Source organism: Eptatretus burgeri, chromosome 13 (genome assembly GCF_056783735.1).
Source record: "Eptatretus burgeri isolate ZD-2024b chromosome 13, Ebu_testis_v1, whole genome shotgun sequence".
NCBI classification, from domain to species: domain Eukaryota; kingdom Metazoa; phylum Chordata; class Myxini; order Myxiniformes; family Myxinidae; genus Eptatretus; species Eptatretus burgeri.
The window spans coordinates 10367363-10380384 of NC_140973.1; the positions used below are offsets into that span (position 1 = coordinate 10367363).

Here is a 13022-nt window from a genome sequence, read left to right on the forward strand (position 1 = left end):
ATTTCAAATTCCTGCCCTAACCTACACAGGGCACTGCATCAGCAATACAGCCACGCCGTCGGCCGATGACGCCACCCCACAGCCTTGTGCTGCATCCGACCGAAGAAGTGGTGCCACAGCCCACAGTTGCATACAAGAAGTATATGAGCTAAAAACAAAAGAGGAGAGGGGAGTGGAGGAAACCATAACCTGTGAGTAAGAGAGATGAGTTAGGTAGAGTTACTGGGGATAGAAAAGATTGCAAGTAGGGATGGAAGATGAGCTGAGATGGAAGTGCACCACCTGCTTTTAAAGCCCTTGAGGGAAGTGTAATTGAAGTATCTCCAGAAGGCAGTTCCACCAACAGGAAGGAAAAACGGAAGAAAAGTAAAGATGCACAGAAAACCTGGATATTTGGAGTAGAACAGTTATTAATTTTGAGACTTTTGATTGGACAACTGCACAAGAAGTATTTAATAAAGCAAACAAAAAGGTGACAATATCTTTAACCATTTGGTTCTGTGTTATCATTACTCAAATTAATCTTGATTTCATAAAAATAAAGCAAAAGCAAGGCACATAAGGGCCCTGGCTGATACTGAAAGGTATGTTTTTCAAGCCAATGACTCATGAGACATCCTGTAACTTACATCATCCAGGCTCTTGCATTCTCTCCACAGGCCGGCTTGGTTTGGTCTATCTGCCTATTGCTGTCAACGAGTGATATCAGCACTATTGCAGGCTGGCTCGTGGCTCTAACCCCCATCGCACCAGATGCCCAACGGCAACACGAGGAAGCACTACATGTCTGTTCAGATAACGTAATCTCTAAGCGTCCGAAAACTCTAATTAGAGTGGCTCATGAGAATGAGACTTGACTTTTAGGTGAAATAAGACGCATATCTGCATGTTTTTTCTTGTGTGTGTACGATTATATAATACCACTTTTATCATAATTATTTACAAACGATAGATAAAAACCAAGTTTGTATTGGAGCTTTATAACTTGGATGAAATATCCTTCGATTTTGGACAGAAAACATTTCCTGCTAAACAGAACATTTATTTTCAAAGCAGTTCATGCCAATATGTATATTATGGATTATATAATATACTGTGTGTTGGGTCGCCGAAATAGGTGACCCTTATTGTTGGGTCGCCGAAATAGGTGACCCTTATTGTCAGTAATTCTGTCTGTTTGTTTGGATGTTTGTTTGGATGTTTGTTCGTTTGTCATCAGCATAATTGGTAGTAAACGTGGGCGGATTTTGACCAAACTCGGGTGGTTGGTACATCTTCTGACCTAGTGCTTTGGAAATTGTGATGGTTGCTAGGGACGCTTTGGTTCCCCAGCAACAACCGAAAAACCTTCAAAATCGGTACCGTTCACGCAAAATCAATTCCTAAAGCCATTATCCCATGTAGGGTTATGAAATTTGGCATGAATGATCTACAGGTGATGCTCCATGAAATATATTCCGGTTTTTGTGATGTATGGAATACTTTACCTGCAGCTCCCCCTACAATTAGGGTATGCGCGAAAATTGGCGAAAATTGAAGGCCCCCTCGCGACCAGGTGAGTTCATCGATACGAATTAAACTTTGCAGGTTCATGGTACTCAATGAGTACTACAACTTTGCCTCAGGACATATTGACCAATTTCGCTTAGGTCAGGGGTCAAAGGTCAATTAGTGCAAAAATCGATAATATGCGAGAGCTGGAGGTGCCTTCTCGCCAAATGCTACTCCTCCTAGGGTTATGTTCGGATAGTCATGAAAATTCACACTAATCATCTGGAATACATTGTGCACAAACGAAACAGCCGGATTTTCGATTTATATCTTTGTTCACCCATAGCACCCCCTCGAACTTTGGGGATTTCCGATTTCAAACCGCATTTTCGGTACTTTTCATTCAAATGGATACCGAGTAGTTATCAGTAGATGGAACTGGATGAATTTGATATGCATAATCGTAAGGTGATTCCCTATCTGCTATATGACATCCATTTTGCTCTATATCTTATGGTTTCCATGCTCGGCGACCCATCGCCGCCTACCAGTTTGTCTTGTCTGTTTGTTTGTCTGTCTGCGAACAGGATATCTCAAAAAAAATTAGGGACGGATTCGGACGAAATTTGGTGGAAATGTTGGGTGTGTAACAAAGACGGAATTGATTCGATTTTGGTGAAGATCTGGGTCTGGATCCAGACAGTAGAATTTTCAATTTTTTTAATTCTTCTTCACCATTCAGTGATGGGGCTAAAAACGATACATAGCACGATATCTCAAAACGCTCGGCCTGAATTCAGACGAAACTTGGTGGACAGGTTGGGTTTGTGACGTGGACAAATCGATTCGATTTTGGTGATGATCCACATCCGGATACGAGAATTTTTTAATTCTTCAAAGTGATTCTTCGTCATTGAGAAAAGGGCCCAAAACGATGAATAGCACAATATTTCAAAAAGTTGTTGACAGATTATGACAAAACTTGGTGGATGAGTTGCGTAGATGACAAGAACAAGTTGATTAGATTTTGGTTCAGTTCAGGATCCAGATCCAGCCTATCAGTGGGATTGAAATCGTAACCTGTTCAGCCTGGTGGAGGTATGCGCCCTACCAAGTGCCGTTCTCGTTTTAAATAGTAATCCAAAGTTTATATAGGAACTTGTACAATGTACGTACACGTCTGGTATGGAAAAGACATGACGAGACATCAGTGTAATATTACATGGCCTACAATGACTTTATGGGACAACAGAACTTGTGATCCCAGTGTCATGGGCTGTGTGCTCAGATGGGATCACCTCACAAAACTGATTTCTGTTTCATTAATTTAGCCATCCACATACGACACACTAATAAATTTGAGGAAACAAATTGATGGATGATCAGAAGAGGACTTAGACATGAGGAAGAAGAATAAAGGAAATATGGATATATCAATGGCATCTTGTTTGAGTCGATTGATCGTTGTTTTTTCAATTTATTTCCACTCTTGACAATTATGAACATTTATTCTCTCAACTACAATGCCTTCTCTTCAACTACTTGCCACCAGTATTTGCTATGCTGTCTGCACATCAATGTCGGAACTTTTAGGTGGCTGCTGGAAAAACTCCGGTGCACAGATATGCAACAATCATACCTGCATACTCAACAGTCCCAATTCGTTTTGCTGCTGCAGTGGGAATATGTGCAACATCAACATTACAAAAGCACCAGTCATCACAACAACATCGCAACCAACCGGTAAGCCTTGATGGTCATCACCTAAAAATGCAAAATTTAAACGGTGAAGGGAACGTTATACGGTAGACGTGGATAAAGTTTATCCATGAACTTATGACTGATGTGCTGTAATCCTGATGTTCATTTATTCGTGTGAAGTGGCTGGTTGGCATCATTGCCCGGACCATAGTTGTGCTGCTGATGCAGTGCCCCATTGTCGGTTAAATCAAGAATTTGGAATTTGTTCATGGTGCCAGTGATAACTCGCTTCCTATTTGCAGAAGACACAGCATGGGATATTTAACGTCCACCAACAACTAGTGCTGGCAGACAGGACCTCCAGCTTAACGCCCTTCAATGGACGATGGACACATTGATACGTCACCCTGCCTGTGAAACACAAGGGGGACAGCTTACAGCTGGGTCAATTTTTTAACCAGGGCTAGGCAGCTCAAAGGCAGGCATGCATACCTCGAAGTCTAACGTATTCTACTGGCCTACTATCTTGATATAATAAATATAAAGAGTGTACGGACTATAAATATTTGCATGTGCCCCTTAAGACCAGAGATCACCATGAGACCTTTAAGGTTGGAGGTAAAGCGAAATTATTTCATGTAACCATTGCATCATTGATGTATTGTGAAAAAGCAAAAAGGTTATTATTTTCACAAACATAGTTTCTGTTCTAACAACACACTCACTCACACTGTTGCACTCGCCATTTCTGCAATGCACGCAATTGTGGTTTGCGTCATTGCCAGTTCTGCAATTCCTTCTTACCACTAATTCTCTCAACAACAAAGCGGTGAGGTCAGATTTCCTGGTGATGCATGCCTGGCCTGTGTGCACGACAAAACCTGATGAATATTTATTCAAATATTTCTGCTTTGAGTTTCCACAATGAAGATAAGGCAGTATGTCAGGAGTGTTGGTGAGAAGTACAAGGATATGTGTTTCCAGCCGACTGTGAAGCGTGCTGAGGGGCTCTGTCCATGTTTGAGGATGTATTTCTGCTGTCGGAGTTGGTGACTCGGTGATAATTGAAGGAAGAATGAATGCTGACAAGTACAAGCAGATCTTAATCCACCATGGTATCCCATCAGGAAGGAAGCTAATTGGTGACAACTTTGTTTTCCAGCATGACAACGACCTCAACACACACTGCAAATGTCGGTAAAACATTTACAAAGGAAAGCAGAGTTGGAAACTCTACAACTATTAGAATTCCCCCTCAAAGTTCTGACCTTAACAACAAAGAAGCTGTGTGCGATTATTTGGAAAGGAGGAAAATGGAAAAACAACCAAAATCAAAAGACAAATTCTGGTAAACATTGCAGAATGTACGGAACAACCTCCCAATGGAATTTCTCCCCAAATTGCTGGAAAGCATTCCAAAACATATATCTGCTGTTTTGTGTGAAAAAGATGGTCACACCCAAGATTTAAATTTCATCCATTGATCAGACGATATAAAAAGGTAATTCTCTGTGCATGTGTATGTGTCTGTAAGTAAGTTTGAATATCATATAAAACAAGTAAAAAAGACATAAAATGTCAGAGCCCGTGTTGTTTAAGTAATTTTGCTGCATGGAGTTAAAGGGCTCGCCCATATTTATGCACAACTAAAATGGCTACCAGTCTATCAGTCAGCCATCTTTGATGAGATCACAAAATAAAGTGAGGGGCACGTGTATGCCTTCATTCTTTATCTGGGTGCCAAGTTTGAACAACATCGATAAATGCATGTCCGAGAAATGGTTCACGACATGTTCAACATCGGGGTTTTTTTACAACTAAAATGGCCGCCAGTCGGCCATCTTGGATCTGACCTTGGGAAAAAAAAAATAACGTTCATATGTAAGCCATCGTTCGTTATATGTGTGCCAAGTTTGAACAACATCGGTAAATGTATGTCCGAGAAATGGTTGAGGACGTGTTCAACATCAGGTTATTTTTTTTACAACTGAAATTGCCGCCAGTCGGCCATCTTGGATCTGACATCGAAAAAAAAATGACATGCATATGTATACCATCATGTGTTGTCTTTGTGCCAAGTATGAATAAAATCAGTCCATACATGTCTGAGATATGGTGGACGCACGCATGCACACACAACCGCAACAAGGACAAATGTGTCCAAGAGCCACGTCCTAAAGGTATTGTCTTCAGCAGAAAAACAAGAACACGAAGAGGAAGAAGAAGAAATAAAACAAAAAAACAACAACAACAACTTCCGATATTTCGTCACGTGCCTTGATTAAGCCAATAGCAAGACGCGTCATAGTGTATTTACTTATTTACGAAATATAGTGTACTTACGAAATAAATAGTGTATTTACGAAATTACAATACATTAAACGGAATAATCTTTAAATAGTAACGTGAACTTTTCGAAACTTAAAAGCAAATGTCCGAATATATTTAAAAGTTCATGATAGACACTCTCAAAAGGCACAGTCTATGTGAGGATGTGTACGGGTGTTTAGTATTTAAGGACATCCGGATCCTGTATATAAAAGAGCTGAGTCCTAAAGGTTTTGTCTTCACCAGAAGAAGAAGAACAAGAAGAAGAAGAAGAAGAAGAACAACAACAACAACAAGAACAAGAAGAAGAAGAACAACGCCGAGCTCTCTTAAAGCCACGTTCATTATGCGAGACGCGGCTAAAAATTGAGATGAAATCTGTAAGCCCCTGCTTTGGACTAAGTCCAATGTGGGTGATAAAACATGGCTGGGCCAATCTCCAACAGATTTTGCAAAAGAAGAAGTAGACTAAGAAGAAGATGCCACCCCTCCTCCCTCCCCCCCCTACACCCCACTCCATCACCCCCAATTCGGAAAACAAAGCACATGCTTATCATTATACTAGTTGGACATGTTTTCAGATTGCAAGCAGAACCTGTGGTGCATCCTATGTGGAGACATAATAAATAAAAGCTTCATATATTAGATGAGTGGATTGTGTTTGCATTCTGCAAGGAGATAAAAACTCAAGGAAATCAAGAATGAGTGATCAGAATGAGCTTTTTCTTTAACTGATTACAGGTATAGTAATTTTTTTAGCTCACCTGGACTTTAGTCAGGTGAGCTTATGCGATTGAGCAGTATCCATAGGTGAGTGAGTGAGTCAGCCAGTCTGTGAACACTTCAGTCATTATCGCTTGAACCAAACACACAATTCTAATGAAACTTGGCACCAAACTTCATATCTGATGTCGAATGAGGTTGTGTTGATTGCATCCAAAATCTGTGCTCATTAAAGGTTCCCCCCCCCTCAAATAGGTATTTGCTCTCTTCTCTGAAACTACACACACGATTTTTATGAAAGTTGACCACCACCTTCATCACCCATGATGTACCAAAGTTTGTTCACAGCATAAAAAAACAAGCTCAAATGAACTAAGATCCTCGTCCTCTTAATTATGACGTCATAAAAACGAATATGACGTCATTGTGATGTATCAGGTTTGCGATAAATTATCTGTGCTAATGCCCGGCTTGATTCCCGCAAACAAAATTCAAACAGCTTGCCCAGTTTCGGAGACAATGGTAAAGGAGATTTCCATTAGCGGCGATATTATGACGTCAACTTTTTTTTCTCGGAAGGATTACCAGAATCGGAGATGGTTACTGTCTGCGCAGGGTATTTTTACATATATACACCAAGTTTCGATGAAAACTGTCGGCTGTGAAACAAAAAAGTCCTCAAGAACAACAACGTGAGTAAGACTTAGAGATCCTCCACGAGGATCTAAAAATCAGGATATGTGGGGACTGCGGGGGGTTTGAGCCCTCCAAAATAGGTATTTGCTTTCTTCTCCGAAACTATACACACAATTTCAATGAAACCGGACCACAGCCTTCATCGCCCGTGATGTATGTACCAAAGTTTGTTCATGGGATTAAAAAAAATAATAATCATGGTCTCAGGAGGTCTGCGGTGGGTGTGAGTGACTGTTGCTCCAGATCCGGGTGAGCTTCAGGATGTGTGGTCCTTCCTATTTTTAATGTAAATATATGAAAATGCAATAAAATAAAATGACAGCTTACATTCCAATTGGTTGCTCGGCAATGTTAAGAGGCAGGGTTTATGATTCTAAGCTGAAGAGAAACATTACAGGGTGCATCTGGAACTTATAAACCAAAGTGGAAAACAAACAGTACTTATCATATTTTTGTAAATGACAAAAACCTTGTGTTTGCGTTCAACTTGTCGGGACAAAGTGATCTTTCTTTATGTCTATATATTTTTTTCCAGCAATATGGATTGTGAATATAGGGAGAATATACATTGAGTACAATATGTTCTGGATGTTTGTTATAATCAGTGTGCCTCTTACAGAGTACGACTGCTCTCTTCTCACGGAGCAGTCGTACTCTGTATGACCGGCATGGCAGGTGAAACTTGATGCTGGCAGGTCGTGCAGCAAGCGCTGTGATGGGACTCCATTTGTGCCCTTCTGCCTCATCAAGTCAGTGGGTTTGATTCAGAACATATATATATATATATATATATTTATTTATATATCGGTATAGTATTGCATTTGTTCAGTGAAGAAGTTTTATAAATCCTGATAAAACTCGTCAAATCGATACTTCGTTAGATGCTCATATGCTGGCTATACTAATACGATGTTTCGAACCCCTGCCTGTCACGATGGAGTCATTTATCATTGTGTGTGTGGGTGTTGACAGTGGTGAGCCTGATTGGTTTATTCTTGCACAGAAGAACCACCAATCCAGATGGCCAGTGCCTTCATTATTCTTGGCTGCGTTATTGCAGCTGCCCTCCTGTTCCTGGCGGTGTTTTACCTGCTTCATATGTTCCTCGGTGAGTTTGAGACCACCTTAAACCCCCAAACACTGCCCACAGCACAAATGGTCGACCATGTGGCAAAAGCAAATGATGTTGAGTTTAACCCTGTATTTCCCTACGCAGGAAAACTATAGAGTAAGTGGAAATCCTCTTCGGATCTCATCGCATGTTAAGGTGTTGATATCTGGTGAATGCAGTGCGTATAGTCTGTTGTATTTAGGAAAACAAATCCAGACGATGTTTGTGAAATTAGCTTTTTTTTTGCTTGTATTGCCGATTCTGTTCTTGCGTATGGCTGCTGGGTCGCTATAATTTCTTCAAAGTACAGCTGTGCTGCTGATGTGGTGCCCCTCTACCAGTCCTAATGCTGTGCCTCTCTACCATTACTCTGGTACTCATTTCACCAACCTCTGAAGGATGACAGGCTGAGTCAACCTCACCTGGTGTTAATTCAGCAGCCAACAACCCCTGTCCACTAAATTTCATCCAAATCTGTCAACTTTTTGAGATATCCTGCTCAGAGACAGACAAACAGATAAGGGTGAAAGCATAACCTCTGTCTACCTTCTGTGGCGGAAGTAAAAATTGCAGAACTTTTGCCCCCTCCCTCATCCCTTCCATACATGACCCATACATCCCACCACCAGTGTTGGCAGACAGGTCATCTGGCATGTCCCTGCATGTCTCCCTGCATCAGAAACACCAGGGTGACAGTATATAGCTGAACCGAGATTCTAACCCTGATGAGACAGCTCAAAGGCAAGAGTGCATACATCTCGGATACCGTGCCAGCCAAATAACCAGGGTGATAGCTCGTAGCTGAGCCGAGATTCAAACCCAGGCTAGACAGCTCGAAGGCAAGTATGCCTACATCTCGGATACCGTGCCAGCCAATAACCAGGGTGATAGCTCGTAGCTGAGCCGAGATTCAAACCCAGGCTAGACAGCTCGAAGGCAAGTATGCCTACATCTCGGATACCGTGCCAGCCAAATAACCAGGGTGATAGCTCGTAGCTGAGCCGATATTCAAACCCAGGCTAGACAGCTCGAAGGCAAGTATGCCTACATCTCGGATACCGTGCCAGCCAATAACCAGGGTGATAGCTCGTAGCTGAGCCGATATTCAAACCCAGGCTAGACAGCTCGAAGGCAAGTATGCCTACATCTCGGATACCGTGCCAGCCAATAACCAGGGTGATAGCTCGTAGCTGAGCCGATATTCAAACCCAGGCTAGACAGCTCAAAGGCAAGTATGCCTACATCTCGGACAACATCTAGGACACCATGCCAGCCTCCACCACTCCTCCCCCACCACTCCTTACTCAATGACTCCTTCCCTTACCTACCCTACTTCCTCTCTGCTCTTAACTTCCCTTCATTCTTCCCAATTTTATTTTTGTCAATCCACACCCTTTCCTCCTTGCTTATACATATGTGTACGGCTCCTAGTTATATCTATACATATAAGCATTTCATTTCTCCATGAAGGTCGCTGTTAATCTAATCTCACTCATTTGGTTGACAATATTTTTTGGTATTGTCGGTCGATTTGCGAATGTCACGGTACTTTGAGACTCGGAAAACTTCCCCTGCGATAACGAATGATAACTGCGTGCCAAGGCCAAGGAAAAATAATATGGACTGAGCCGAAAGTGGTGGAATGTTCAACATACCGCTCTGGTTCATCTCGTGGACATTTTGATGCTGGCGCGTGGGAGTTGCCCCCCCACATGCATTTTTATCTCCGGAGCTATCGGCATCCAAAGTCGGTCGCCAATCTTAGCGATCAACGCTTTGTCCATTAATCCATGTATTATCCACCTGTCTATCTGAGATATCAGCAGGATCAGATTTCTGCAGGAATTTTTTTTTTAATAAACAACGTGCATGCTCATGTCTCCGTTGGCTTGGATTGAATCTGCGTACAAGACCCCCTCCACTTTTCCCATACATTCTTTCTTTTCTGAAATAAACATCGTTTTGCTTTCTTTCCAGATGCTCATTCAAATCGGTGCTCATTTCTCAGTGGCCTTATAGCTCGACTGAGTAATCTTCCCACGCGATACACGATGGGAATAATTGCAACAAAATGATTAAATTCGTCCATGAAAAGAGGACAAAGAGGTAACCTTACCAGCCAAAGGAAAAAAAGCAATAGGTACAATGTCTCTTTGATGTTTTGGATGTCCACCCTTTGTCGGAGCAAGATGTTCTTGCATTGACTGTAATGGGTGGACGCCTGAAGTTCATCAAGGATCGTGTGCCACCATCGCAGCTTGTGCTCTGTTCTCTTTTGCTGGAACTGGCATTAATTATTATTTTCTGTTCATAGATTTGTATTTTGTGGTCCATAAGGAGTGTGAGGACTGAGGAGGAAGTGAGGATGCAGGGTGGGGAGGAAGGTTGGTAATAAATCCATTCAGCGTAGTGTATTTTTATCACTGACAACTTCGTTCATTGTTCGTGCGCTTGGCTCTCAGCTGTCACATCTTGGGTTTGATTCCTGATCGAGCACGTTTTGATTAACAGTGCCATCTGGCATAACGCCAGCAGGAGGCACTGCACCAGGAAGAATGCTGTCCTTTGTTAAATATTCTAAATGTATGTTTTTCAAAAGTAGAACCTTGGACTGGGAGAGTAAGGTGGGATCAAGTTGTCTCCCCTGCATATCAAAGCATTGTTATGTTGGAGGGGGATACGAACTGTACTCGATAGAATGTTACGTTACCGTGATCCGTGTGTTCATACAGGTTAGAACATTTTCTGTAATCAGGGGCCTATTAGTGTGAAGTTGTCCAGTTTGTTATGTATGCCGTGAAGGGCGGGAGAGTTGGCATCGGGATTAGGTAGGAGAGCAAAATTAGTCTGTGTAATCTCTGTAAAACCAGGCAAGGTACTAGGACGAGGGGCCGCTTTGGATGTGTCAGCAGTTTGTGTGCCGGCCGATAATCCCCACTTGCGGTCCGCACTCTGGGTGCAAGGAGACTGGCATTGCATCGGTCCTCACAAGGACCTGGAGGGTACTATCCCATTGGCGGCGTAAACAGTGACTCGTCATTTCTTCAGACAGCAGCGGTGACAACACCCCGTTCACGCGACGTCACCAAGGCAGTGACATGACACCTCATTGGTCGATGCCGGGCAATGAGTGAAGGATACTCAAGGGTGTGGCCATGGGGGAGGGGATAAAAAGGCCACGTACATACATACACAGGGAGTGAGGACATTAAGTGGAGCTTTGAAGTTGAATTTTAGCCGTCCCTCCCTGGGTTTCTCGTACTGCTCACCCCGAATCCTCAAAACCTGAGCTGCTTTCTCCCCATTGTGCGTGAACGTGATTGTGTGCCCGTGGCACCTTTGATTTTTATATCCGTATCGTTAAGTGTATTTATTTATTTATACTTCTTCATTCATTCAGTCTGCCTTTCGTCCTGGATTCTCCGTATGTGTCGTGTTGTGTGTTTAAATAAACATTTTCTCGAAAGCATATGTGTCACCTGGTTACCGCCTTCTCGCGCGCGCGAACCATTTTGGCCTGTATGGAAACCCCTGGGGGAGACAGATCAGTTAATGAAACTCGTTTAAGAGACTGGCTGGATCCAGATTTCTGTCCGGCAAATCATGTAGCACAATGTTTTCGATGCGACATTATTGTTAAATATTGTTTTATACCATCCGATTGAATGATTATGCAGTTTAGTTCTGCAAACCGACATTATGTGCAAAACATGTTTTCCCAGCACGAAGGAAGGAGAAAAGACGGGAAGACACGGAGAAAGGTGACTTGCACAAGGACTTCAGCCAGCTCCAGCTTCTGCAGGTGCTCTCTCGGCTTGTTTTGCATCCAACATGCTTTGCTTACAAGTCTTGGATATGACACCGTGTCGAATGGATTTGATTTACCGAGTGATTCAAGGTGACACCTAAAGAGATTGGTGTGAAAGATCAGGATCTGACAGAATGTGGAAAACGTTTCCACATATGTGAGAAACGAGGGAAACGTTTCCTCTTGCTGATGAAAGCATCAAGTCTGAAATGATACGATTGAACACTGCTGCTGATATCGATATTACTAAAACTCTCATGTTGTATGTATGTATGTATGTATGTATGTATGTATGTATGTATGTATGTTCCCGAAATACAGCAAAAACGGTACACAATAGCACAAACATTTTTGGCCCACCTTACTCACCGTTCACCTGCGGTGTGCAGTATCAAGTTTTGTTAAAATCGGACAACGAAAAAATTATTAAAAAATCAATTCCCGATTCAGTCAAGTACTCTTCGGGAATATTTGATCAAGCAAACAACCTCAGCGGTATAGTTCACTGGAGCTATCTTTTTTTTTTCTTTCTTGAAATGATTAATTTATCAATGGTTGTCACAACGGGAACACAACGGGTTCACGGGTCATCTAGAAAACTTTAAAATCCAAGTGACCATTGCACACTGCCCCTTTTGGGTAGTGGTCCATGGCAATGCCCTGTTTGGAATATTTCTGTGATTCCAAAGTACATGCTTGTACAAGGGGTTGGCCCATGCATGCACCTGTAGGTTTTATTGCATAAACCTGTTCTAAAGACGGATATTTATTGCATATGTTCTGTGCAGGTAGTTGGCAGGGGTTGTTACGGAAATGTGTGGATGGGCCAGCTGATCGATCAGTGTGCGGCAGTCAAGCAGCTGTCTCTGAACAACCGGCAGAACTTTCTAAATGAGAGGGACATCTATAGATTACCCATGATGGAACATGAAAACATTGCACGCTTCATCGATGCAACAGAGCGGCAGCTGCCTGGCAAGGCACCGGAATTGCTCATCATTCTCGAGTACTACCCGCTGGTGCGTGATCAGCAAATTCTTAGTACTTTGGGGGGAGGAAAGATTGTGATGTACTTCATATGAACATTTTGCTTGAGTTGCGACTTCAAGTTTTATGTACGTGGTCATCCTTTGCTGCTTGTGCTCGTCCTTACTGTGAAATGCG

The 13022-nt window shown here is 42.4% G+C and overlaps 1 protein-coding gene across 3 annotated transcripts in view; it reads left to right on the forward strand.

The window, feature by feature from the left end:
• LOC147013825 (bone morphogenetic protein receptor type-2-like) overlaps nt 1-13022 on the forward strand; it is a 69702-nt gene that overhangs the window by 36428 nt on the left and 20252 nt on the right. For 2 of the 3 annotated variants that reach the window (XM_085851086.1, XM_085851088.1), the window contains exons 3-6: nt 3085-3234; nt 7943-8047; nt 11773-11852; nt 12647-12877. In XM_085851086.1, coding sequence (XP_085707212.1) covers nt 3085-3234; nt 7943-8047; nt 11773-11852; nt 12647-12877 — 566 coding nt within the window. The remainder of the gene's footprint in view (nt 1-3084; nt 3235-7942; nt 8048-11772; nt 11853-12646; nt 12878-13022) is intronic. The other variant, XM_085851087.1, reaches the window with a different exon arrangement.